The sequence below is a fragment of the Meriones unguiculatus genome, chromosome 1, assembly GCF_030254825.1.
Source record: "Meriones unguiculatus strain TT.TT164.6M chromosome 1, Bangor_MerUng_6.1, whole genome shotgun sequence".
Classification (NCBI taxonomy): domain Eukaryota; kingdom Metazoa; phylum Chordata; class Mammalia; order Rodentia; family Muridae; genus Meriones; species Meriones unguiculatus.
In genome coordinates this window covers 194,191,864-194,218,019 of record NC_083349.1, presented here as the reverse complement: position 1 = coordinate 194,218,019, position 26,156 = coordinate 194,191,864, and the positions used below count along the sequence as shown (strand labels likewise).

Here is a 26,156-nt window from a genome sequence, read left to right as displayed (position 1 = left end):
TGGTTGAGCAAATGTCCTTGTTGTATAGTTGAACATATTTTTCATATGCCCGAGGGTCCCTGCAGAGACCGAGACCCCAACCAACCAAGGACCATGCATGTTCCTTGCATGGAGAGGACCTAAAACCTCTGCTCAGATGTAGCCCATAGACTCAGTCTCCAAATGGGTTCCCTAATAAGGAAACCCACTGACATGAACTCAGAGACAGGCTCTCTGATCACCTCCCCCTGGGGGTGACGGTGCAGCCTTGCCAGGCCACAGAGGAAGACAGTGCAGCCAGTCCTGATGAACCCTGATAGGCTAGGGTCAGATGGAAGGGGAGAGGGAGGTCCTCCTTATCAGTGGACTAGGGGAGGGGCAGAAGGGGAGAAGAGGGAGTAGGGTGGGATACTTAATTTTTCTTGTTTCTGATTTAGTGTCATACTTAGGCCTTTCTTCAGAACCACTTAAATCATTTTCTGATCATGCTGCTGTGGGTTTGTGTCTGTGTAATCATTAAATATTTTATATATATGTAATTTATTTGACATAGGGAATATATTAAGAGAAGGATACAAATTGCAAAAAAAAAAGCATCTACTGTAAAAAAATGTCTATGATATCTGTTAAGTACTTAGGGAAAAACTTATGAGAAACTAGCATAAAACATTGAATCCTTGAGAAACTTACACATTTTTTAAAAAATTCTTTTTTTCATGTTTTTTTATTTTTATTAATTACACTTATTCACTTTGTATCCCCCATAAGCCCCTCCCTCACAAGCCCCTCCTTTCTTCCCTCCCAATCCCACCTTCCACATTGCAGCATAATGGAGCAGCCTTCAAACTTTGTTGCTGGCCAGCACACTATTGTTTTCTGTGTGAATTGGGTGGCAGTTTACAACATTCAGCAGCAGTGGAATTAAGGTTTTCTTTAGCAAAGGAATGTTAGAAGTCTAATGTTTGTTTTAATATTAACATTCTACTTGTGTATTTGGCAATTAAAATTACTGTTGTAACGGCAGATTAGAAGGGATAGAGACCTGTCACAGAGAATTTGAAGCTTAATTATCTCTTTGGTAACAAAATTCATAATCTTCCATTGCTGTACTACTTTCTTATGCTGATTGATTCGTTTGTTCCCGGGTTATCTGCCTAACTTCCTAGCCACAAACATCTGCTCTCACATTATATTTAATTGGTGTGAATACTATAGAGAGAGTAGTTAAAATCCAGAGGAGGGTTTTTGTTTTTGTTTTTGTTTTTTTTTCTTTTTAATAATTCATGAAAGGGAAAATAAATGTGGACACTGTTGATGACTTTCTTCTAGTACCCTTTGAAAGTCTGTTTACTGAAATGCATACTAAAATTATTAATTTGATTTAAAACAACTATTTTGCTGTGTTTTGCAGTCACTCACTATACTTTAGGGGAAGGTTCCCCAGTACTAGCTCAGGGAATATGTCAGTTCCTTGGAATGTACCAGCTTAGTTAAGAGTATGGCTTTGAAAGTAGAAAAAATTTAGTGTGTTATTTATAATTTGAAGAAGAGTGGTAAAGCAAGTTGCTTTTACATTTTTTTTTAAATGGAAGGATACACCATAATATTTTTTAAAATTGTTACTTATGGAGGGGACTATAAGGCTAGATGAGGACAGGATGGAAGCTGGACTTAAGTGGATATATATTGTTTGTGTAGATTTAAATTTTTTCCAAGTGATTTCTGAAGGTGGAAAATAAAATTAAACAAATGACTCAAATTTTGTATCAAGTTGACAGAGTAAAACCATACAGAAAGGTATAGCTTATGGTTGAAAGTTATTTAGATAACTATGAAATAGTAATTGGACTGTATATTCTTAATGGAGTATATTCTGAGGACAAATAGCTGAAATGATTATTGGTAAGAAAAATGTTAGTCTGAAACTAAGGAGCTATAAAATAAGACAGATGCATAATTATGTTAGTGTTAATTGGTAACAGAAATTTTTAGTAGACAAAAGAACTTAGAGAGGTTAGAGTTCAAAAGATTCATTTAAGATGTGTTGACGTGAATTTAATTGGAAACTTTAATAGAAAATGAAGATCCATAAGTGCTGATTTTTGTCACCAAAAGGAGTGTGAAAATAATGATCAGAAAATACTTAAAGACCACCAGGAAAGTCATGATAGAAAGAACCATTGTGCATCCAACAAGCCAAGGCGTCCTCCATTCTAGTTTCATATGATAGAAACAGTAACCTCGGTGAGGTGAAACAAACCAAATACACTGTAAAGCCACAACTCACTGTAGTGCTTTTAAAGGGATCTCAAACTTTTAAGAAATCTCCCCTACCCAAGACTGCTGTTCATTCTTTTTTGGGCAAGAACATAGCTGCTACCTAAAGACAGAGCTGTTAGCCAAAGCTAGCCCAATTGAAATTACCTGCTAGGCCCTAACCGGTAGCTTGCAGGAAGCTACCTGAGATACTATGAGCCTGTCTGATGTTGAACAAATAGATGCCCATTGAAGTATTATGAACTTGAGCTGCATTCTAGATCCTGCTTACTGGGATGCAGTGGGTCAGAGCTGAGTAAACTAGAGAAACTTTTGGAGGGTGATTATCATTACATCTCCTGCAGACCTTCTAGAAACTATGGGGTAGACAAGGAAGAAAGTGCACTCTACCCTGAAAGTTAAACCCTATCCTGTTGTACTTTGCAATGCCCCTCCAGTGCCTTTTCATAAGGAAGCACCATGTGGCAAATGACCACTTCTGTGACTACAAATGGTGCAAAGTGGTGGGTTTGAAATTGAGAAGTCATTTATTCACGACTGATGGTTTATGAAAATATTTGCATAGAGATAAGTAATTGTAAATACAAATGATTGAAAAATGGCCAAGTACCTATACAGATTATGCACAAAAGAGTAAATTTAAGATTTCATGGGTGCTGCATCCCTGGTATGTCTGGATGCACACTAAGCAAGATTCATAGTGACAACACTAGTCCATATGCCAATATAGATGGAAAAATTTCACAAGGCCACTTTTTAATGACGCATTACAGGCAATCAACGGCTGCAGAGAGATGGGGAATTAGTTTTCTTCAAGGACAAGCTTCCTGATAGGTCACCTAATCCCAAGTGGTCAGCCCTAACCACGTTTGTATATAGAGGCAACACTAAATGGGCTCAGTAAGATGACTCTGTGTGTGTGCATATGTGTAACGGTAGTTACAGAAAAGATGAATTAGAGAGAGTGTGTGTTGGTATAAGCAAAGAATGAGCTAGAGTAGAGAGAAAGAGATAGCTAAATACAATACACATATATGAAAATCTCAGGAAAAGGTTAAATTTAGTTTAAAGGTTAAATTGAATAGCTAGTATTTGGAAGGATGGTCACTATTTGTAAATCCTTCTGATTTTATTTTACTGTACAGACTTCGGTTTTCTGGATTTATCTCATGGCAGATGCAGGTCCGTCCAGTTACCTGTGACTTAAAAAAAAAAAATCTTCTTTACAGCTGAATAATCCATCAGGCAATTTGTAAAACTACTGTGCTGCCAACATTTTAAATATATAGTTACATGATTTTAAAGAAATATGCAAATAAGTGACTTCTATGGTTTAAAAATCTGTTGATATGTGAATAGCTACTTATTTTTATTTTTGTTGATATCTTTCCTTTATATTTTAAAGTGCCACCGGAATTTCTGAGACAGCCTGCTAACATATATGCTCACGAGTCCATGGATATTATATTTGAATGTGAAGTCACTGGGAAGCCAACTCCAACTGTGAAGTGGGTCAAGAATGGGGATGTTGTTATCCCAAGTGATTACTTTAAAATTGTAGTAAGTATTTTTTCAAAGAAGTACATGTCTTTCTGAAACCCTCAAGTTTTATAAATGTAATCATCAAAAGATATATATACCAATTTAAATTACTGCAAATGAAGAAATAGAAAAGTTATAGAAAAAATCATAGAACATAATTTATTTTTTGGCTTAGAGAAAGCTAAGCTCGTAAGTATTTTGGTAGTTTATGTGAGATCACAGCAAATCAGTGTCTGTACTAGGCTTAGAGCCTACCAACCATCTTGTCCTCTTAATGTTGCTCTCAGCGTCTCCTGAGAAATAGTGTATGCATGCGTGTTCCTCATCACCTTACAGCTGTATTCAAGGAGCAGATCCCGTTCTATTTCCCTCCCTCCCTCTCTCCCTCCCTCCCTCCCTCCCTCCCTCTTCTACTCCATCCCTCTTCCTCCCTTTCTCCCTCCCTCCCTCTCCCTCCCTTCTTTTCTCCCTTCTTCCTCTCTCACTGTGTAGCTCTGGCTGTCCTGGAACCCACTGTGTAGACCAAGCTGGCCTGGAACTTACAGAAATCCACCAGCCTCTGTTTCCTGAGTCCTGGGGTTAAAGGCATGTGTCACCCTATCCAGTTCTCTCTTGAAGTATGGAAAGATAATAATTTTGGAAAATGTTTCAGTTAGTTATACTATATAAAACTTAACCAAAAAAATTCATAAATTATATACATACCCTTCAAAGTAAGAATGACCCCCATGCCAACACTTTTAACAACAAAGATCCTTTTAGAAAGTGAGTGCATATCACAGCCCCCTTTAATTTGCATGTATTAGTTAAAAGAATTTTCAAATTAGATATAATCAAGACATGGTTGTATTTGCCTGTAATCCAAGCCCTCAGGAGGTAAAGGCAGGTAGATAATGAGCTTGAGTGCAGACTAGGTCTCTCAGTGACACTATCAAAACAGTAACAAAGCTGTAAATGCAAAAAGTGTTCAATGTGGGGCTGGATTGATATCTCAGTCTATAAAGTTCTTGCCATGTAAGCATGAAGGCCTAAGTTTGGTCACCCAGAGAAACCCAAGTAAGGCCTTGAGTTGAAATGCCAGGACTGTAGAGATACAGACAAGTAGAACCCAGAGGCTCACCCACCTAGCCTGGTCTAGTCAGTGAGTCTCCCAGATCCCAGTGTGAGGGGAAATTAAGTGTTAAGTGTATTTAAAAATTCCTCATAATTGCTTTTGACTTTCTATGTGTTAGGTATATAGTACTTATTATTATCTACTAATACTATCATTATCTGATATCCTACTAATAGAATTATTTACGTTTTAGTAATAGGTATTAATGGTATACCTTAAGGTCTTTACACAAAACTTATTTAAAAGCTCAGAAGTAATTGCAAGTATTTTGAAGACAGTGACATTTTATAAATTTGCACGGAAGTAATTAATTTTTTGTGGAAATGTATTTCTTGTTTCTGAAATGTATAATCTCATGTCAACAAAAAGTAGTTTGTGAGTATTTAACATTAAAATCAATCTGTTGTGTTGAAATTAGCATTTTATTTTGTCATTATTTACATGTTTTTAAAATTTTAAAGCAACATACTTATACTGATAACAATATTTCTTCCTTCTCTTTGAGAACATATCCTTGAGGTTTTAAACTCATGTTTATCAATTAGGTCATAAAATTTTATGTATGTTTTTCTTCCTTAGAAGGAACATAATCTTCAAGTTTTGGGTCTGGTGAAATCAGATGAAGGGTTCTATCAATGCATTGCTGAGAATGATGTTGGAAATGCACAGGCTGGAGCCCAGCTGATAATCCTTGAGCATGGTAAGAGGGGAGCAACAGGGAGCTGAAGGAGCACGTATTGAGGGCACTGTTACTCTAGGGTGCCTTGTGATTGCCAGCTGGAACAGCAGTCTAGGTCATTTCTGTCACTTAAAATTACTTAGAGGGGCTTAGCAGTTAAGAGCACTAGCTGCTCTTTCAGAGAACCCAAATTCATTTCCCAGTGACCACATGGTGGCTCACAACCATCCAGTTCTTGGAGAGCTGATGCCCCCCTTTGATCTCCTTGAGTACTCCATGTATTTCATATATATTAAAAAATTCTAAAGAAAAAGTATTTTAAAAAAATTACTTAGAGATACATTCTTAGAGAATGTTAAAAAGAAGTTGATATTAAGAAGAGAAAAAACAAAAAAGTCCTACACAAGTCAAGTGTTTATCAGAACTCATTTGTGTTAATCTCACAACTGTGTTTCTGCCTTTTAAGGAAAACTTCTTAATGTTTACTTTGCACCAAATATTTTTCTTTTAGCAAAATAGAATTAACGTGCCTTTTCTGATTATCATACAAATACCTTTATTATATAAAATAAATTCAGTCAGCATTGAAATATAAAAAGTAAGAGTCAAGGAAAGTAAGAGTCAATGGGAAATCACTGTAATTTGAACAAGGAAAGCCTAATGTAAAGAGTTATTAAATCTAGAGAGTAACAAGAATTCAGTAAGAAAAGACCTCTTATACATAGCATTGTCATATATAACAAGCAGTTATATATATTATATATATATATATATATATATATATATAATATATATATAACATATATAACTCTATCTGTGTGTAGATAGAGAGTCTGCTGAGAAAGACCTTCACCTAAGACTGAAATCTGGGTATTATGAGAGAGTATGACTCTTGTTTACTAGATGACAGAGAAGTTGATGTAATGCTTTGTGGTTGAAACTTCAAATTTACTTTTTAGGGTCTGAGGAGAGTTGATCATAAGTTGGTATTTCCTCAGTGGCATTTTCTGCAGAAGCAACACCCAAGGGCTTGTGTCGGGGGGGAAAGATGTTGGCTCTCAGACCCTGCACATTGCAATCCACTCGTTCTGCATTTGCTGTCTCCAGGGCCTTTGCTGATACGTGTAGTGTATGTGTCAGCTGAGAAAAGAAAAAACTGTATTAAAAGTACCTGGCTTCATTTTTGTTAAGCAGGAAGTAAAACCTGAATTTGGAACTGGGAGGCACTAATTTGACGTGTGTTGTATAGGAGCACAGAGAGATACATATATTGTTACACATATTGTTTCATAATCTGTTTTCCTGCAACATCATCCCTTAGACATCTTTCCATGCTAACAAATAACATTGTTCATTGTTGAATAGACTATATATGTAGTTTTATACAATTTATTCTCTAGTTACATTTATGTTGTCCCTTTTTTTGTTTGGTTTTTTTTTTCTTTTCTTTTTTTGTTACACTGAACCATTTTTATGGTTATATTCTCATACTAAAGTACTGTTTTATAGCAGGTCTGTCTTAAATTGGTGCAGATGATCATTTAGCAACTAAAGCTTTTTCTTTTTCTTTTCATTTTATTTTGAGCATTTCCTGTGAATACATGACACAGGTCACCTTGGAGGTCTGATCCTGAGTCAGATACAGTACTACACACCACTGTAGTTCCAGGGAGTTTCTCTAATGGCTATAGCGTGACCAGTGAAACTACATGGCAGAGCTGGCACCTACACTGACTTCACCAAAATAGTGCATAGGATCTTTAGATGATATTTTTAAAAGTTTACCTGAAAGTAATGTTATAGAAGGTGTATTTGAACAGCTTTTCACCCTGTTTGTCTTCTGTGATTATACCCTTCTCCCATTTATTGGAAATAATTTTAACAGCTTTCAAGTTTGTAAAAAGAAAGTGTGATAAATTGTACACCACCTGAAAGAGTGAGGTAGACAGGCTTGCTTGTTTGAAGTGACGTTGTATAACAGTGGCAGTGACGTTTTAGTAAACATTCGAGGTGTTTATTGTACCCTCATCCGCCTAAGCATTGGGGCCTTGAAATATTTGTGTTTTTGATTCCTACTATAAATCTTACTTACCAGGGTAAATGGATGCCTGTGGTAGGAGCATCCTAATGGAGCTTTATCTGAATGTGTTTGGTAGTATAATAATTTCATTAATAGTAAGTATTCTTCTCTGGTTTGGAGAACGTGTATGAACTTTGGGAATTTTGTTGCCGTAATTGTATTGACAATGCTCAGGCAAGTCATGGGGTATTAGAAGGTTATAATTCCATGTTTGTTAAGTTTTTTTCTCTATTTTTGCTTTTTATTTTTATTTGCCTAAAATTAATTTATCTGTATGTGCATATGCAGACGTGTCTGCATGCGCACCGTGTGCTCTTGGAGGGCTAGACGTCAAGTCCTGGGATTGGAGTTAAACGTTTGAGGTGGGTGCGGAGCACAACAGCTGGCCCTCTGCAAGAGCAGCAAGTTCTTTTAACCACTGAGCTGCACATCTCCAGGTCCTGCTTATTTGTTTTTGAGATGGAGGAGGGTGGCATGTGTCTCACCACGTTGCCCAGATGGCAAATTCCTTGGCTTAAGTGGCTTCAGTCTCTCAAGATTAGAACTATAGAAAACATTTGCCACCATACCTGGCTTTTAATATTTTAATTGTCTAGAATTTATTTTTTAAGTTATGTGTATGTGTCTCTAAGTGGGTATGCATATGCGAGTGCAGATGATCACAGAATCCAGAGGTACCGGATTTATTTAGTTGGAATTAGAAGTAATTGTGAACCAACCAACATGGGTGTTGAGAGCCAAACTCAGGTACTCTGCAAGAGCTGTAAGGGCTTTTTACTTCTGAGCCATCTTTCTAGCCCCAAAATGTTTTAATTTTTAAGACAGAATATTTATGTAGGAAAGCGAAAGGAGGGAATATAACAATTTACAATACCTGATCTCTGTTTTTATAATACAGTAAAGAATGTAAGGTCTACACAATCTCAGTTGAGCTGCTGTCATGTTTTATGGCATAAATAGAGCAGCATAGAAGAGATATTGGCCAAGATTAAAGATCAAAGTAATGCAACAGTGCTAAGACACCCTGATGGACAGCAGAGCGCAAATTGGTTATGACACGGTTGTGAGATAACAGTTACACACACTAAACAAGTAGAAAAAGCCACTCTGACAAAGAGACGCTAGTGATCTGCCTCATTCAGTCATTGTCAGCAGATTGGAGACTAAATATCATTACAGGAAAATTAACGATATTCCCAAGATTTTGTCTGGTGGCTGGAAGGATAATAACAAACTGCAAAAATAGAAGAGGAAGGCATGTTGGAATATAAATATGCAGGTTGGGTGTGGTAGTACATACAGTGGAGAGGCTGAGGCAAAAGAACAGTGAGGTTAAGGTCAGCCTGGGCTGGACAGCAAGAGTCTGTCTCAGCAAGAGGATGGAGTGAAAACAAAGAACCAGCTCCTTTCACTATAAGAAAGCCAGAGGCCTGTCTGAAAGCTTAGCTAATAAAACATCCAAGTAATGTAAATTTCAAGAAGGACAAACTTTGCTGCCACACAGCCTAAGCATTGGGTTATATGAATTATTTTATCCTTAGCTTACCAGAAGAGAAAGAAATGGCTGCCAGAAATATGAGGGCAAGGGGAAGCTTTAAACTTTAACTAATTCTTAAAGGCCAAGTATGAACTAGTTTGGAATGTGTGGAGGATCTAGGCATCAGACACCAAGGAAACTCATTTGCTTACAGATAAATTTTTCTGTGGTTCCACATAGCACTAGTTGAGAAGAAATTCAGAATAGGAGAATCAAAGTTGTCTCTCAGGTCTAGACATGAAGGGCTGTTCTGTCCTCTTGGAGTCTCATATAAGCCCCAAACCCACGGAAAAGAAACAGGAAGCCTATTTATTTCAGATGTTCCTGGTCAAAGTTGAGAAACAAAACTCTTCTTCTGTGAGAAGAAACTCTCAGTCTCTCTCTCTCACACACACACACACACACATGCACACACACATTTTGGGCCTGGACTAGGGTTGGGAAAATATGCGGTATCTTGCACACACTATGAAAGTGCTCTATCACTGAGCTACACCCTCTGCCCTTGGGAAAAACAGAACAAAGGTGGGGGGGATCATTATTGCTGAGGGAAGGATGGAAGGGAAAGCTGTACCTTGAAAGAGGGTCAGAGTATAGTTTCAGATTCAGAAGGCACTGACACCAAGCAGTCTTTTCCTACTCAGGAGGGTGAGAACATGCCTCCCTAAGGTCAGCATAGTACAAAGCAGATGCAGCCTGCCATAGAGAGAACTGCAGAACCACCTAAAGCTGAAGCTGAAGGAGGACAACGAACGATTGCATTTCTTCAGCCATGAACCTACCGCCAAGGCACAAAGCTTTTCCCTCTTGAAAAGTCATGAGCATGCTGGGAAATTCCTTTTATAATAGTGTGAAGGAATGGTGCAAAGCTGAAAGGACAGAGTAGTTTCTATCTCCAGACACATGACAATGGTGATGACAATGGTGATCTGTCTGAAGCACTGTGAAGCCTGTGATGTGCTGTAGGCACAACTAAGTCTGTACCAAACTCAGTTCCCTACTGCCACTCTAATAGTTTGACTGAAGAGTAGGCATGCTTGTGCCTAGGTGTAAATGAGACTTAACTCTCAACATAGCTCTGTGTGCTTTGTTCATCACTAGTGAAAAATTAATAGACCTGCCTCCCCCCAAAAAAAACAGCAAAAGAAAAAAAGCCTATTAACTGTTGAAAGATAGAACAATCAACAGAATCAGATTCAATAACTTATTACTTCTTTATATAAAGTCACTGCAAAGATACTAGAAAGTATACAACTCACTTGCCATTCCTTACAGACTTTTCTTTTAAAAACTACTCAGACATGGTTTTACAGACTACAAGATGACCCACAACAAAGAACCGAACCAAAGGATACCTTTAACATTAGTCAACAGTTATGTTCCCTGGTATTCACCTCAGCTGAAAAATTGCATCAATATAAATGTGCACTCAAGTGATTATAGCACCTTTATTCCCAGGCACACACAACTTGAGAAAATGAGGTAGTCTTCAGTATGTGAATGGATAAACTATGGTGCATCCATAACATGGAGTATTATTGAGTGGGTCAGTTTCAGAGAGGCTAGCATAAGCAAATTTGGGTCTTAAGGACAAAGAAGACAAGAACAGAACAGAACAAATATTTAAATAGGTAATGGCTGTGGTGTGTGTGTGTGTGCGTGCACTGAACTATCTCTGCAGTCCATGACTGATTTTTAAAAACAGAACAAGAGGGTGTAACTCCATAGAAGAAAACCTGCCTAGCATGAGCGGGGCCCAGGTTGAGTAACCAGTACACAATGATCAGGGAGAGGATAAAATTACAGACCCAAAAGGCAGCTCAGATAGTCCCGAGTAAGCTTAACTCAAATGTGGTAATAATAATGGTGATGACAGTGAAAGAAAACACACCTGTATGCACTATGGTTAAACATGGAAACATGGAGAATAAGGTTGTGAAATTAAAAAGCCAGGCAAGCAGACAACCGAAAATACACATTTCCAATGGCTACATCTTCAGAATAGCCCTGCACTTGATGCTCAAGGAGCGCGGTGGAGAAGGAAGTGCGAAGACTGTAAGATCCAGAGGGCCAGGGGGTTGCATGGGCCGTGTCTCCTAATAGCGTTGGGAGTTATGCCCGTGAAGGCTCACCACATGAGCCGAATAGGAACGACACCAGTGAACGGGCCAAACTAGATGGGTCACAACCCTGCATAAGGAACTACAGGCAGCTGAGTGAAGCAGGGGGCAGGAGAGGTGGTCTTCTGAGGGGAAGAGCCCACCATTGTTGTCCAGTGCCAAATGGTCAGCCCTGAAGCCATACATACAAGTAGCATTATATGTGCTCAACAGACTGTATTTAGGATTATATATGTATGTGAAAATACATATATACATGCAATAACAATTAGTGAAGAAAGAGGCCATGAATTTGAAGGAGAGCAGGGGGTTTATGTAAGAGAGTTTGGAGAAAGGAAAGGGAAGGGCGAAATATTGTAATTAAATTATAATCTCAAGAAATAAACAGCAACAAAAGACATTCACCAGCAGGAGAATAAAGATGAGCCTAGAAAGATGGATGGTTCAGTGATTAAGAGCACTGGCTGCTCTTCCAAAGGACCCATGGTCAAGTCCCAACACCTACATGGCTGCTTTTAAAATAGCTAGTTTCAGGGGATCAGACAGCCTCTTCTGGTCCTCCATAAGCAACAGGCACCACATTGTGGTGCACAGACATGCATACAAACAAAACGCCCATACACGTAAAAATAATACATTAAAAAATGGGCAGTTTTTTTTTTTTTCCTTTTGCTAAAATCTAAAGGCCTTTGGGGAAAAAAGGAACCCAAACACCCAGTAAAAATATTCTTCAAAAATAAAAATAAAATCTTTTTCAGAACAGAAAAATTCATTGTCTAAACTCATAGTAGGAAAAGATAAAGTAGTAAGCTCAATGAATGAACTGTTTTCAATTAAAAAGTCCTTCAAAAATGAAAACCATTTCAGTACAGAAACAGAAAATTCATTGCGTACAAATCATAGTAAAAAAGATAAAGTAATGAATTCAATGAATGAATTGTTTTTCTATTTTAACAAATGTTACTTCATGATGGTTGGATAGGATTTGACTAGGTCTTGTATCTTTTAAAGAAATTAAAAATCACTGTATCATTTTGTAAAAGCATTTTGATAGTTCTTATCTTAAAAATTACTAACTTAACCCATTAATATTTTAAGAGTGTTTCCTTAGAAATCAGATTTAGGTACAGACTGTTAATATTAGCATTAGTGATTTAAAATTACTCAGACACTTTATTTGTTTATTCGTTTTTGGCTTTTTGAGACAGGGTTTCTTTGTATAGCTTTGCCTGTCCTTGACTCAATTTGTAGACCAGGCTGGCCTCAAACTCACAGAGATCCACCTGGACTCTACCCTTCCTAAGTGCTGGGATTACAGGTATGGGCCATTGAGCCTGGCACTTGAACAGTTTTTAATGAGATGAGAAAATTTAAGTAGAATTTCAAATAGAAAAGATGCAAATAGATCAAACCTGAATTTTAAAACTATACAGGAACACTTAAGCATTCTCTTTCCCAAAATGTTTACATTAATTGGTTACTTTGATGACTAATAGTTGTTTTTAGTGTTTTTCAGATTGCTCTATGAGCTTTTGTATAATTTGTAAGGTTTTTTCTTTTTCTTTTTTTTTTTTTTAATACTAAACTCAACCTGTCAGTTACTGTTCAAACAGTAAGAAAAGCCACCAGACACATTATACTAATGACCTTCTGCTAATAACATCGTCAGTGGAAGGTCAGCGCTTACAGCTGGTCCCTTAGAGAATGATACTGTGTTGCATGAAGTGGAAAAGCTTCTGGCAGCCCCACTGATACCCTTTGATTTGGCAGGGTATAGGCAGAGGCTTGAAGAGCAATGAAAACCAGCCTGCTTTGAGCCTCTTTACCTTTGCACGCATTGCAATTGTGACTCCCCAGGAAATACTGGGGCATATAGCAAGTCCCAAACCGTTCACCCTGTGTCTGTCTTGTTTGGGTGGGTTTTTTACTTACTTGCTTTTAGCCGACTAATATTTTGAAAAGAAAATTTCAAGAATGGACTAGGTTAAGGTTGGTAACGTGTAACTCATTGGCTGGATCCATCCATTTTTCTTGTATTTTTTGTTGGAACATAGACATGCACATTTGTTCACAGATTATCCATGTCCTGTTTGTGGTCATTTCATATTGAACTGACGAAGTCAGTAGTTTAGAGAGAGACCAAATGGCCTGTAAAACCTAAAGTACTCTTTCCCTTTATAGGAAATGTTTGCCACCCACCAGACTACATCATAAATGATAATAGTTTGTGATTCTAAGTTATTTCTCCTGAGTGAAAGGATATTTCACTTTAAGACTTTTTTAAAAGAAAAAAAAATAGATTTGAAAAAAGGAAAACACAAAAGAGCAATAAAAGGATGAAAACACAAGAATAGGACCAAAAAGGCAGATCTAGGAGATCTAGGAGGAGATGTGCTGTAATTTCCTGAACTGTGAGGGGAGAAGACAAGACTGCAGAAATGTGCTCGTACACGCTTTTGCAGTGCCTGGAGCCGCATAGTAGAGCTAACCAGTGTGGTGGTCGTTATTTAATCGCTTTACAGCCTGGTTCCAGCCCCCTCCCTCCTCTCCTCCTAGTCCCACCCTTACGGCCTCTCCTCCCATACCCCCTTCTCCTTCTCAAAGAAGGGGTGGCCTCCAAGGGTGCCAGCCTACCCTGGCATCTCAAGTCTCAGCAGGACCCTCAGTCCTTCCTCCCACTCTTCCACAAAACTCCAGAGTGCAGCCTGTTGTTTGGCTGTAGGTCTCTGCATATGTTTCCATCAGCTGCTGGATGAAGCCTCTGCAAGCACAGCAGGGTATCATTAATAGTGACAGGCATTGGCTAGCTCCCTTGGGGTGGGTCTCAGTTGAGCTGATCTTTGGTTTGCCGTTCCCTCAATCTCATCTCTATCTTTATCCTTACACTTCTTGTAGGCAAGACAATTTTGGGGTCAAAGGTTTTATAGGTGGGTTGGTTAGTGTTACCTCCCGCACTGCAGTTTCCACCACAGGAGGTGGTGACTTCAGCCTCCTTAATCCCCGCTGATGGTCACTGCTGTGGTCTCCCTCGTCCCAGCAATGCCCTCCCAACGATTTCTGTTCTCTCTCCTGGTCACCTCCCACCCCCTACTCCCACCCAGTTCTCTCCCTCCATCTGCTTCAGTTGTCCATTTTATTTCCTCATCTGAGTGAGATTTCAAGCATCCTTCCTCAGGTCCTTCTTGGCTTCTTTGGGTTGTGGGTTGTAACATGATTCTCCTGTACCTAATGTTTTTTAAAGGTATGTCCTCTCAACAGGTTTGATAGTTGGTAGTATTTTTTCCAGGAGAGAAGAGGGGCTGATGAAAAGGAAGTAAAATGAGCTTGTTTATAGTAAAGGAAATTCACACTTTACCAACATATTACGTGGCTTCTAGGATATCATGGCCGTGGTAGATAAGAATACATACTGAGCATTATGAGTGGTGGTTTGCTTTGGTTTGGTTTTTTCATTTTATTTGACTGAAACATTTTTCAAAAATTCCATATAGTTCTGAGGTTATTGAATGATAGATGTTCTGGAAAAGGTGACTAATAGCTCAGCATGACTAAGAGTTGGATAAGTTGCAAGAAATTATTAGTCATTAGTGGAATATTTTAAATCTAAAACTCCACTTGCAAAAGGTAGTTAATATTGATCAAAGGGTTAATTCTAACTTATCATTTTGCTTTTGTACTAGTAGTTATAACTTTAGGAGAAGTTGTACTCCGGATAACTGGTATAATTTGACTCTTAATTGAGATTACAGTATCTAGGAACTTTCTTGGTTTTATTTTTTAAACTCTGGCTTTATAATCCAGGCAAGCTTGGAACCCTGCATAGCCCGGGCTGGCCTCAGATTCACAGTACTGCGATGGCCTCACATTCCTGAGTGCCAGGATTAGTCAGGGACCATCAAAGATTACAGATGGATCTAATGCCAGTGTTTCCCTGCTCCTGACTTAACTGAGGGGGTCAAGTACTGAAATTCTGTGCCTTTTGTTTTCTGTAAAATAAAGGAATTAAATTAGGTGATTATTTTTTAATCACTTCAAATGTCCCATTAAATGTTGTTATTTTAGGAGTTTATGTTTAATGTCAGATGTGATTTTTAATTGAATTTTATGTATGAGTGAGGTTTTGTTTTTGTTTTTTTTTTTTTCCTTTTAACCACTAAGTTCTCTTCAGCCCCTCAGATGAAAATGAAATTAAAAGACTAACTTTGTGAAACAAACTTTGGAGCTATTCTTTAAGTAGAGTTTTTTTTTTTAAATCTACTTAATAGATTTATGTCATTTAAATTTGCAAAATAAGAAAATAATGTTATGACCATATTGAAAGTCATCTGAAATGTCTCGTTAAAACTAAACTTACACTATTTTTAAAAAGACCTAACACATGTTCATTGTCAAAAATAAGAACACAGAATTGACTGATAAAAAAGGAAATGTACTGTTAACTCCTCCCTGGTCTCACCTTCCAGAGCTCATCCTTGTTAACAAACATAATCTGTTCCAAAGTTATTCAGTAAATATGTGTGACAAAATCCCACATACCTTACAGAAGTTTGGGTTTGTGCTAAGTTGTAAGGTTGAAATAGCCAGGAAGCAGACATGATCTTCCACCCTAATAGAACATTCATCTGTTAGAATAGAGAAAACATCAGGCAACTAAAATATAAACCAAATAATTAAAGCTTCTGTGTCTGCTTAAAAGGAATGGAAAGAATGTGGAATCAGTCTACCACAGGCACATGTGTTTGGATACTCAGTCTTGACCTGGTGTTACGCCTTTGGGAAGTTGTGGGACTTTTGTACATGGAGCAAGGCACAGGGATTTGGCACCCTTGCCAGTTGTAGCCAGCCTCATGTGAGGGAGCGATCCTAGGGACCCCACTGCCTAGGACCAAACTACTATAGGCTGAAACAAATCTTGCCTTCTTTGAGTTATTTTCATTGTGTATTAACATTTTATTTCACTGACAAGAAAAAAAACAATATACTCTGATAAAAAAAAATTATTGGTGTTCTGGGTCTGGAAATTGCTCATTCAGTAAAGTACTTGCCATTTAAGCGTGAGGACCTAAATTTAGATCTTAGCACTCACATAAAAACCTGGGTGTGGTGGAGTGTTTCTGTAATCTCAGTGTTGGAGAAGCCAAAGCAAGGAATTTCTGGAGCTTACTAGTAGCCAATTCACCTGGATCAGCAAGCACCAGGTTTATTGAGAGACCCTGTCTCAAAAACAAACAAAAAACAAAGACATCACTGCCGCCACTCATACACATAAAGTTATAAAAGGAGGTGGGCATGGAGGCTCATGACTTTAATCTTAGCACTTGAGTGCTTGTGACATAAAGATTGCCGTGAATTTGAGGCTAGCCGGAACTATACAGTGAGTTCCAGGACAGCCTGAGCTACTGTATGAGGCTCTGTCCTTAAAAACAGTGGCGGGGGAGGTGGGACGCTTTGGAGAATTGGCTCCCAGTTAAGAGCACTGGCTGTTCTTCCAGAGGACCCAGGGTTTCTCAGTACCCACATGGCAGCTCACAGCCTGTAACTCCAGTCCCAGGGGATCAGACACCTTCTTGTGTCTTCCTTGGGCACTTAGTGTATGTGATGCACAGACACACGTGTAGCAAGACACCTATTCACTTAAAACAAAGGGGAAGCTTTTTGAGGATTGAGTGGGAAGTACTTTAAAGTGCTATTTTAAAGAGACAGCATTGTGAAATTGGTGATACTAAAGATGAAACCGGAAAGATTCGAAGGAGTTTGTGTTCTTTTATTATACATATATTTACATCCACATATAAACATTTTATCTGCAGAAATAGTGTTTTCTATGATTTTTACATTTCCCAGGATTTTATGAACATGTTGGTGCTATTTTTTTTTTTTGCTACAGAATTCATACTATAAGACACTGAGATTTGTTTTTTGAGTTCTTATTAAAACATATTTTTTTTAAAGTGCAGCTGAAGAATAAGTTATTATTTATCTGGATTTGATGGCACCATCTTACAGTTCTTAGCATTTAGGAGACAAAAACAAAGTAGGATTGCATGTTCAAGGCTAGCCTGGATAGACTCTCATCTAAGAAAAAAAGAATTTAGCATACATTTCAGCAAACAGTCTGTTAATAATCGAGGTATTTAAAAGTTCATATTATTTAAACTATTTTAAATCTGAAAACAACCAATAAAACATAGTTTAAAAGAGGACAGAGCGCAGGGAGTCTTATGGAAGAAGGAGGCTATAAAAGGGTCTGAGGGGACAGGAGCCACACAAGGACACCAACAAAGCCAAAAAGAAAGAAAGCAGGGTGCGGGTGTGTGTGTGTGTGCGCGCGCGAGCGTGCGCGCACACAGGGACTAATGCATCAAACAAAGACCATATGTAGAGAGGACCTAGACCCCCTGCTCAGGTGTAGCCCGTAGACAGCTCAGTCTCCATGTGGGTTTCCTGGTAAGAGGAGAAGACACAGTCTCTGACATGAACTCGGTTGCCTACTCCTTGGTGGGGCGACCTAGCCAGCCCACAGCAGAAGAGGATGCAGGCAGTCCTGATGGGACCTGGTAGGCTAGGGTTAGACAGTAGGGGAGAAGGACTTGCCCTATCAACAGTAAGGAACAGGGATAGGGGAGGAAGAGGGAGGAAGGGTAACCTGGAGGAGGTGAGAGACAGTGCTACAAGTGGGATACAAAGTGAATAAATTATAAATAATAAGTAATAATAATAGAATAAGGGGACGTATGTATGGAAAATATCTGTCCTAGTTAGGGTTACTGTCGCTGTGATAAAACACTGTGACCAAAAGCAACTTGGGGTGGAAAGGGTTTACGTCACTGACAGTTTAACTCCATATTTAAGTTCTTATTACAGTTTACCGTCAAAAGCAGTCAGGGTAGGAACTCACACAGGGCAGGAACTTGGAGGCAGGAACTGATGCAGAGGCCATGGAGAGTGCAGCTCACTGGCTTGCTTCTCAGGTTTTGCTCAGTCTGCTTTCTTCTAGAACCCAGGACCACCAGCCTAGGGGTGGCCCTATCCTCAGTGGGCTGTGCCTTCCCACATCAATAACTAATTAAGAGAATGCCATTCAAGCTTGTATATAGTACGATCTTATGGAGGCATTTTCTCAATTAAAGCTCCCTCCTCTGATGACTCTCACTTGTGTCAAGTTGACATAAAACTAGTCAGTACAAAATCCAAGTTACATTCTTAGCAAAACAAACTGAGCTGGATATGGTAGTGCATGCCTGTACTCCAAACACTCAGAAAATAACAAAAGTTGTATTGTAAATTTGGAGGCAACCAAATTAGACTGCTAGAAATTATACATGGAATATTTTAATCTATGTATCATACTTTCTACCACAAGATAATTTTAGAATAAGGAGTGCTATCAGAGAAAAAAATTGTAGGTTGCATATTTGACAACTTGTCTGTAAATATTGGACATTGTGGCTTATTTTTTCCTAAATAATGAATCATATCATACAAATGTTAAGATAATTATAATTTATTAAAATATTAAATGCAAATTTGAACCAGGCATGGTGACTCACACATGTAATCTCAGAATTTGGGAGGCTAATGCAGGGTATTGATGCAAGTTCCTGGCCAGCTTGGCTACATAGTGAGTTGAAGTCCAGCAAAACCCCTTCTCAGAAACAAAGCGAATTTACTGAGTAAATGTGCCATATAAATATAGATTCCTAGCTATCTGGCAAAGACCCTACTATGTGACTGATAAAGGAGGTGATGTTAAAAATAAAATCAGAGTGTAGCTAGAATAGATCTTAGTTATTTAAATGTTTAGTTTTATAGACTTTGGAGATTCATCTAAGTGACTTGTCTTATAAAATAAGCAGTTAGCATGAAAGTCAGAACTGATACCTAGATTTTCAACTTCAAATTTATGCTACAATAGCAAGTTTTAATGTTTCTTTCTTTCTGTCTTTATGTCCTTGTGTGTGTGTGATGTTTTGGTTTTATTATTTTTGTTGTGTTTTGTTTTGTTTTTTGAGACAGGGTTTCTCTGTGTAGACTTGGCTATCCTGGACTCACTTTTGTAGACAGGGCTGGCCTCGAACTCACAAGGATCTGTCTGCCCCTGCCTCTCTGAGTGCTGGTGTTTCAGGTATATGCCAAGGTGCCCAGTAAGTTTTAATGTTTCTAAAACAAGAATTCATGTGGGCTTTTTTTTTCATTTACTTTAATTTCAAAAATCAGACTTTTAAGTCAGTATTGTGGTTATATTCACTGATGAGTTTGATCAGTTATATCATTTTGGAAACATGGCTGAGCACCTAGCGGACATGATCACTGTGCTTTGCTTCTGTTATAATTACCAAACACACCTTCTGTGACTCTTAAGAGTGTCAGAGAATGTACTGTATTAGTGCATAGACACCTAATAACTAAGAATTTATTAAACCTGAAAGCTTCTGACGGTGCCAGAGTAGAGGTTTTATTCTACGAATCTAAATAATGCTGGCGCAAGCTCTGCTCAGTGTCAAAGTGCTGCTCAATTTCTAAACAGGAAGAAATCATTTCTGTCAGTTTTGCAAGGCAAAGAAAGCTTTTTTGAACACTAGCATTTGAACTAAGCCCAGAAGGATAAGTAGGATTCTAGATTGATCAGGTTACATGAAGATGAGGGGAAAAAAAAAAAAAAGAGGCAATTCAAGTATATCAAAGTATAGAAAGATTCAACATGCATTTGGAGAATAGCTGGCAGATCAGCTTTTAGAATTCTGAAAGTGTGACTATAGAAGTCAGTGTCCCAGGAAGGCATATATAGATTGGATTGTTTAATAGATAGGTATAGATAGCATTGGGTTCGTCTAGCAGTTGGAAGATCTCCGCAGATGGTAGGTATATAAGGAGGTAGCAATAAAAGAGTGTATTAGGAAGTATACTGACTGGTTTCAAGGAGAAAGACAAGGTGGCTCTGATTACAGTTTTGTACCAACTACGTGTGGTATTCAAAGCTCTCAACTAAGTAGTAGCCAGAACATTCCTGTGTCCTTTAAAGACTTTTACCTGGTTGGAATTTGTTAGCTGTTGAGTATATGGCCCTCCAAAAGAAGATAGAACCAGATCTATGATTTATTGAGCTAGTGTATTGGAGAAGTGCTATATAAATCTAAGATTATTATTTTTTCATTTTTATTTTTTAGATTAATTACAGTTTATTCACTTTCTATCCCAGCTGTGCCCCCTCCCTCATTTCCTCCCAATCCCACTCTCCATCCCTCATCTTCTCCCAAGCCCCTCTCCAAGTCCACTGGTAGGGGAAGTCCTCCTCCCCTTCCATCTGACCCTAGCTTATCAGGTCTCATCAGGACTGGCTGCATTGTCCTCCTCTGTGGCCTGGCAAGGCTACTCCCCTCTCAGGAGGAGGTGGTCAAAGAGGCAGCCACTGAGTTCATGTCGGAGACAGTCCCTGTTCCCATTACTAGGGAACTTACTTGAGCTGCCATGGGCTCCATCTGTGCAGGGGTTCTAGGTTATCTCCATACATGGACCTTGGTTCAAGTATCAGTCTCAGTATCGAGTATCAGTATCACCCCTGTGCCCAGATATTTTGGTACTGTTGCTCTCCTTGTGGAGCTCCTGTCCTCTCCAGGTCTTACTATCTCCCCCTTCTTTCATAAGATTCCCTGCACTCTGCCCAAAGTTTGGTTGAGTCTGAGCATCTGCTTTGACACACTGCTGGGTAGAGTCTTTCAGAGGCCCTCCGTGGTAGGCTCCTGTCCTGTTTCCTGATTTCTCCGTCTTCCAAAGTCCATCCCATTTGTCTTTCAGAGTGAGGATTAATCATCTTACCCAGGGTCCTCCTTCTTGCTTAGCTTCTTTAGGTGTACAGATTTTTATAAGTTTATCCTATCTTATATGTCTAGTGAGTATATACTGTGTGTCTTTCTGCTTCTGGGATACCTCACTCAAGATGATCTTTTCTAAATCCCACCATTTGCCTGCAAATTTTATGATTTCCTTGTTTCTATTTGCTAAGTAGTATTCCATTGTGTAAATGTACCACAATTTCTGTATCCATTTATCCACTGAGGGGCATCTGGGCTGTTTCCAGCTTCTGGCTATTACAAATAAGGCTGCTACAAACATGGTTGAACACATGTCCTTGTTGTGTACTTGAGCATATTTTGGATATATGCCTAGGAGTGGTATAGCTGGATCTTGAGGGAGCACTATTCCTAATTGTCTGAGAAAATGTAAATCTGAGATTGTAATCCTTAGTCTTTTCAGGTTAGGAAAGTTTGTTGTTATTATGCTTGAGCTATAATATAATACATGCTAATTTTAGGTAACTTTGGTAAGGTTGACATATAATTAAAGTATAAATAGTTTATTTAATGTTGAACATGAATTTCATCTTTGCCAAACTCATAGATTTTATGACTAGAACTTAGGAGACCAAGGTAGCAACTTACAGCATCAATAGTAATTTTTAGTTCTTGGCAGTTAAATTGAAGAGCCCTGCAAATGACCTTTCCGGACTCAAAAATGCACTTAGAAATTTTCAGAGAGCAAACTTAAATTTGAACTTGATGCTATTATTTTGTTATCAAGAAGGAATGTGTTATGCAAAGCTAAGATACCAGAAGGATAGTATGTGTGAATATCATTTAATTGGAAGCTATATTTAAAAGATGCTAAATTATACAGTAATGCCATAATTGGCAGACTATCATTTGTGCTGGAAAGACATCACTGACAATCTGGATGCTTGCAGATTTGATCTCACATGAGCCAATCCTGGATCGTTGTGTTTTTCATTTTAGATTTGAATTTTGGCATTGAGACTATCTCCCAGTTGATACATGCTTATGAGATCACTAGAAATAAGTATAATTTGAAATGCAATTGAGAAAAAATTTTTAATATCATCACATTTGATGCTACAGTTGCCTTGTAAGAACTGTAGTGTTGTCCTAATGCTTTTGATGTGTACCTTGTTTTTAAAGCAAGCTTTTCTGTCACCGAATTACTGTCTGAGTTACTTTATCCAGTGTGTGCTTGAGCATTATACACTTCCAGGTAGTAAAGTACACGTGATGGCTTTTTATCTGGATTCTGGCTCAGTGGTTTTTTTTTTTTTTCTTCTAAGTTTGGTTCCTCTTCAGCTCATACTCATAAATCTTAGCACATTAAAGTGGTTTGTAAAAGATCTTTTGTTTTTCATAAATAGTGTGAAGAGACTTTTTAAAAAACTGCTAGGATTTGGTTTCTGAAGCTTAATCTTAAAAATGTTTATGTTTATTCAGATGCAACATCATGAATATGTTATGACTGGAGTTAATGTAAATCATTAAGCTCATTGAAACAAAATCAAAATTTTCTTTTTGTTGGTCAGATTGGGTAATGAGTAGAAATACCTTTACACGTTTTGTCTTCTCTCTGGGGTATTGAGATCTTATGTGGGAGACACCATTTTGGTTTAGGATGGAAAAAGCTGTCTTTTCTAAGGTTCACTGCTGAGGTTGGTGCGTCATTAACATCAGACACACCTTTTAAAACGCGTCTTTTTAATGTCAGGAAAAAGTCAGCTGACTTCCTTGATACTGAAACACCCTCCTGTACACGGAATGGGAGGAATATTTTATTTTATAACTTCCTTCAATTGTTTATATTTCATTTGTTTAAACTACAGTTCACTGCAAGAGCACACACATAACAGCAGTGATGATAACCAGCGCATGTCCCTAGGTCATAGGCCACTTCTCAACAAGGGAATCCTTCAGAGAAGGAGTCTGTGAGTTGATCCTTACAGTTCTATCCCTGCACTGAGAGCAAGTATGAGAGGCGCAGCTTTGGCTGTGCTGGGGAGTCCCTGCTCACACTGCACTTTCCCCACACAGTCTGCTGACTGGTTGGCAGTTGTACTAAAGAGCATTATGGGTGTTTTGTTAGCCTTGAATTCCTTCCTTTGGAAGTGTGTTATTCTTTTGTAGCCATTGAAACTGGGTACCAAGTCCACAAAGAACAGCTGCTAGACTGCTAGAGAATTCTGTCAGGTTTTACTGATACATTACTTTCATGCTTCTCAAACAGTTTCCTTAACTCAACAGATAGCCTCCCATCTTCCAACCCAACAGAGTTTGAGACTTTTTCATGATCTAATTCAGCCGTCTTTGATGACAGCTCTATGGATGTTATGGATCTAATGGTTTATGAATAGCTATTAAGCCAAACTTGTCAATTATGTTTTCAAGTTCTCTCGAGCTTTACCCAATTTTGTCCACCTGATCTGCCTCAAGAGCTTTGATGAAACATAACACTGATGTGTTCAGTTCCTGAGCTATTGCTTACTGCTTTATATATTCAGAGCTGTGTTGTCAGTGTAGGAGGTGTGATTTATCTCCCTGGTGGATGACTAGTTCATAAAATCTCAGACCCTGGGGAATTCCAAGATGCAGCCTTTCAAATGTTAAAATATGGGAAAGTATATCTCAACCAAGAAAATACAGATTGTTTTTTAACAGCAGGAAACACTTGTTTTTCTCCTAGTCAGTCCTTTTGCTCTCAGTTCACCTTAGACTGATACTGATTGTAATGTTTTCTCTTAGTTACATTGATTGCTGTATATTTCTGTGCTGCTTTTGAATTTGTATTGCCATTTTCTTGGGAGAGTATCAACTTTTAGATAGCTTTTTACTTACTAACATTATTTCTGCTATCTTAATTTGTTTCTTTCTGATTTATCATGCAGCTACCCTTAAAATTTTGGCATATTTAGACAAATTTCTCCCTCTACACACTTAGGGTTAATCTTTCCTCTCAACAGACAGTAAGAAAAATCCATTGTTTTCACTGTCTTCTTGCTCACGTTGTGCCTTTCAGCAAACCACATTGTCTAGGTCACTTTCTTACATTCATTTGAAGTTTTTTCATCTAACTGGCTTGATTATATTTCGTAGTAAATATCTCAGAATGTGCAAGAAGTAGAATTTTAAGGCGTTTCGTATCTGAGGATCCATTATTTGTCTTCAGATGCAGTGGGCATTTTAACATACTACTGGGCATTAGTTCCATTCAGCTCATCATTTTAGGTTGCCTCCTTCCTTCTCTGGAAACCTTTAGAATTTTGACCTGGCCTTCTATTGTGTTTTCATGATGTGCTTTGTACACTTTTCTTTTATCACGTCCAGTTGACATTATCCTGCCATCCAGCATAATTTTTAAATGTAAAGGTTCACATTTTTAGGTCTTAAAATGTTTTATGATGTTACAGTTTCTATCATTCCTCTTGTTGCTTATTCTGTGATCTCTTCTTAGTCTTCTACTGCGTAAATCACCTATTGTCTGTTAATTCCAAATATCTTTTCTAGAATATTATCTTCTAATCTGTTTGTTTTAATTATTTTTATTATTTTAGGATTTTGCTTTATTTTTAATAGAAAATGGATTTTTTCATGTGATATATTCTGATTACTGTTTCCCCTCCAGCAGCTACTCCCATCTTCTCTCCACCTTCTCACCCACTCAAATCTACACCCTTTCTTTCTCTCTCACATTAGAAAAACAGGCATCTATAAAAAACAGTAAAATAAGATAAAAACAAATCAGAATAAAACAAAACAAACATGGGAAAAATACAGATTCACGACTGGACAATGCAGAGAGTGCGAGACCTCGGAACACTCAGTCCTAAGTCAGGGGTCTCCGTCAAATCTCTCCCTGGGGATAAGAAATAGCGTAAGAGCCAATGGGGATGGAAGACACCAAGGAAACCAAGCCTTGTAGGCACAGTAGGACCAATCATTTATGAACTCACAGAGACTGTGGCAGCAAGCACAGAGCCTGCCCAGGTTTAGTCAGAGAGGGTCCCCTGGCTGAGAGGAGAAGTGAACACGGGCCCCTCTCTGAGGGACAGAGGTGTCTCTAGTCAGTAGCTGCGTGCAGAGGAAAAATGAGTCTCATTGCTAGAGTCTCATGGGCATATAAACCGTTCTTAAGGGTAGTCTCCACACTCAGGAGATGGCCAGTACAAAACAAAGCCAGTGTTATTTTAGGAGTTTGTTGTTCTCATGATGCTTTACCTGGGCCTTTTCGGGTTTTATTTTTTACTTTATAGATCTTTTTCTTCTACATTATGGTTTCCAGTTTTCTGTTTTTAATGGGATTTCTCTGTGTATAATTTTGTATGTTTCTGTGTCTATATGTGTTCCTTGTGCTTTTTCTTTGGCTCTTTTTTCCCTGGAAGTCTACTTTTCCTAAAATTAGCATAATTAATCAGTATGTAATAACTCTGTAGCCTTATTTCCTAATCATTTTTTTATAGTGCTGGGGATCAAACCTAGTACATTGAGCATGAATAAATATGCACTGTGGAGCTGACCTCCATCTCTTGTCCAGTGCCAGTTTTGCTTTGATTAATGTTTACATCATACATCATTTATCCATTTTTGTATTGTTTTATTCCTACTAGATCATCCCAATACGTTAATGGTTTAAAGAGGAACTACAGTTTTATGTCAGTTAAGAATAAAGTAATAGAAGGGGAGGAACACCTCACCTATCAGCAGACTGGGGTAGGGGCATAGAGGGAGAAGAGGGAGGAGACAAGGGAGGTTGATACAGCCGGGATACAAAGGGAATAAACTGTAATAAATGATAATAATAAAAATATTTTTAAAGGAATAAAAGTAAGCCAGATGTTAGTGACACATGCCTGTAATCCCAGCACTTGAGAGACTGAGGCAGGAGGATTGTAAAATGGAGGGTGTCTTTGGTTGTATAGTGAGATTTGTCTCAAAAGCCAAAGATGGAGTTAGAGGGAGGGAGGGAGAGGAGAGAGAGACAGAGAGAGAATGAGGAAG

General features: G+C 38.3%; 1 protein-coding gene across 11 annotated transcripts in view; it reads left to right on the top strand.

Moving 5' to 3' along the window:
* Neo1 (neogenin 1) overlaps nucleotides 1-26,156 on the top strand; it is a 179,217-nt gene that overhangs the window by 79,480 nt on the left and 73,581 nt on the right. For all 11 annotated transcript variants that reach the window (XM_060375121.1, XM_060375114.1, XM_060375132.1 and 8 more), the window contains exons 6-7: nucleotides 3,662-3,816; nucleotides 5,492-5,612. In XM_060375121.1, coding sequence (XP_060231104.1) covers nucleotides 3,662-3,816; nucleotides 5,492-5,612 — 276 coding nt within the window. The remainder of the gene's footprint in view (nucleotides 1-3,661; nucleotides 3,817-5,491; nucleotides 5,613-26,156) is intronic.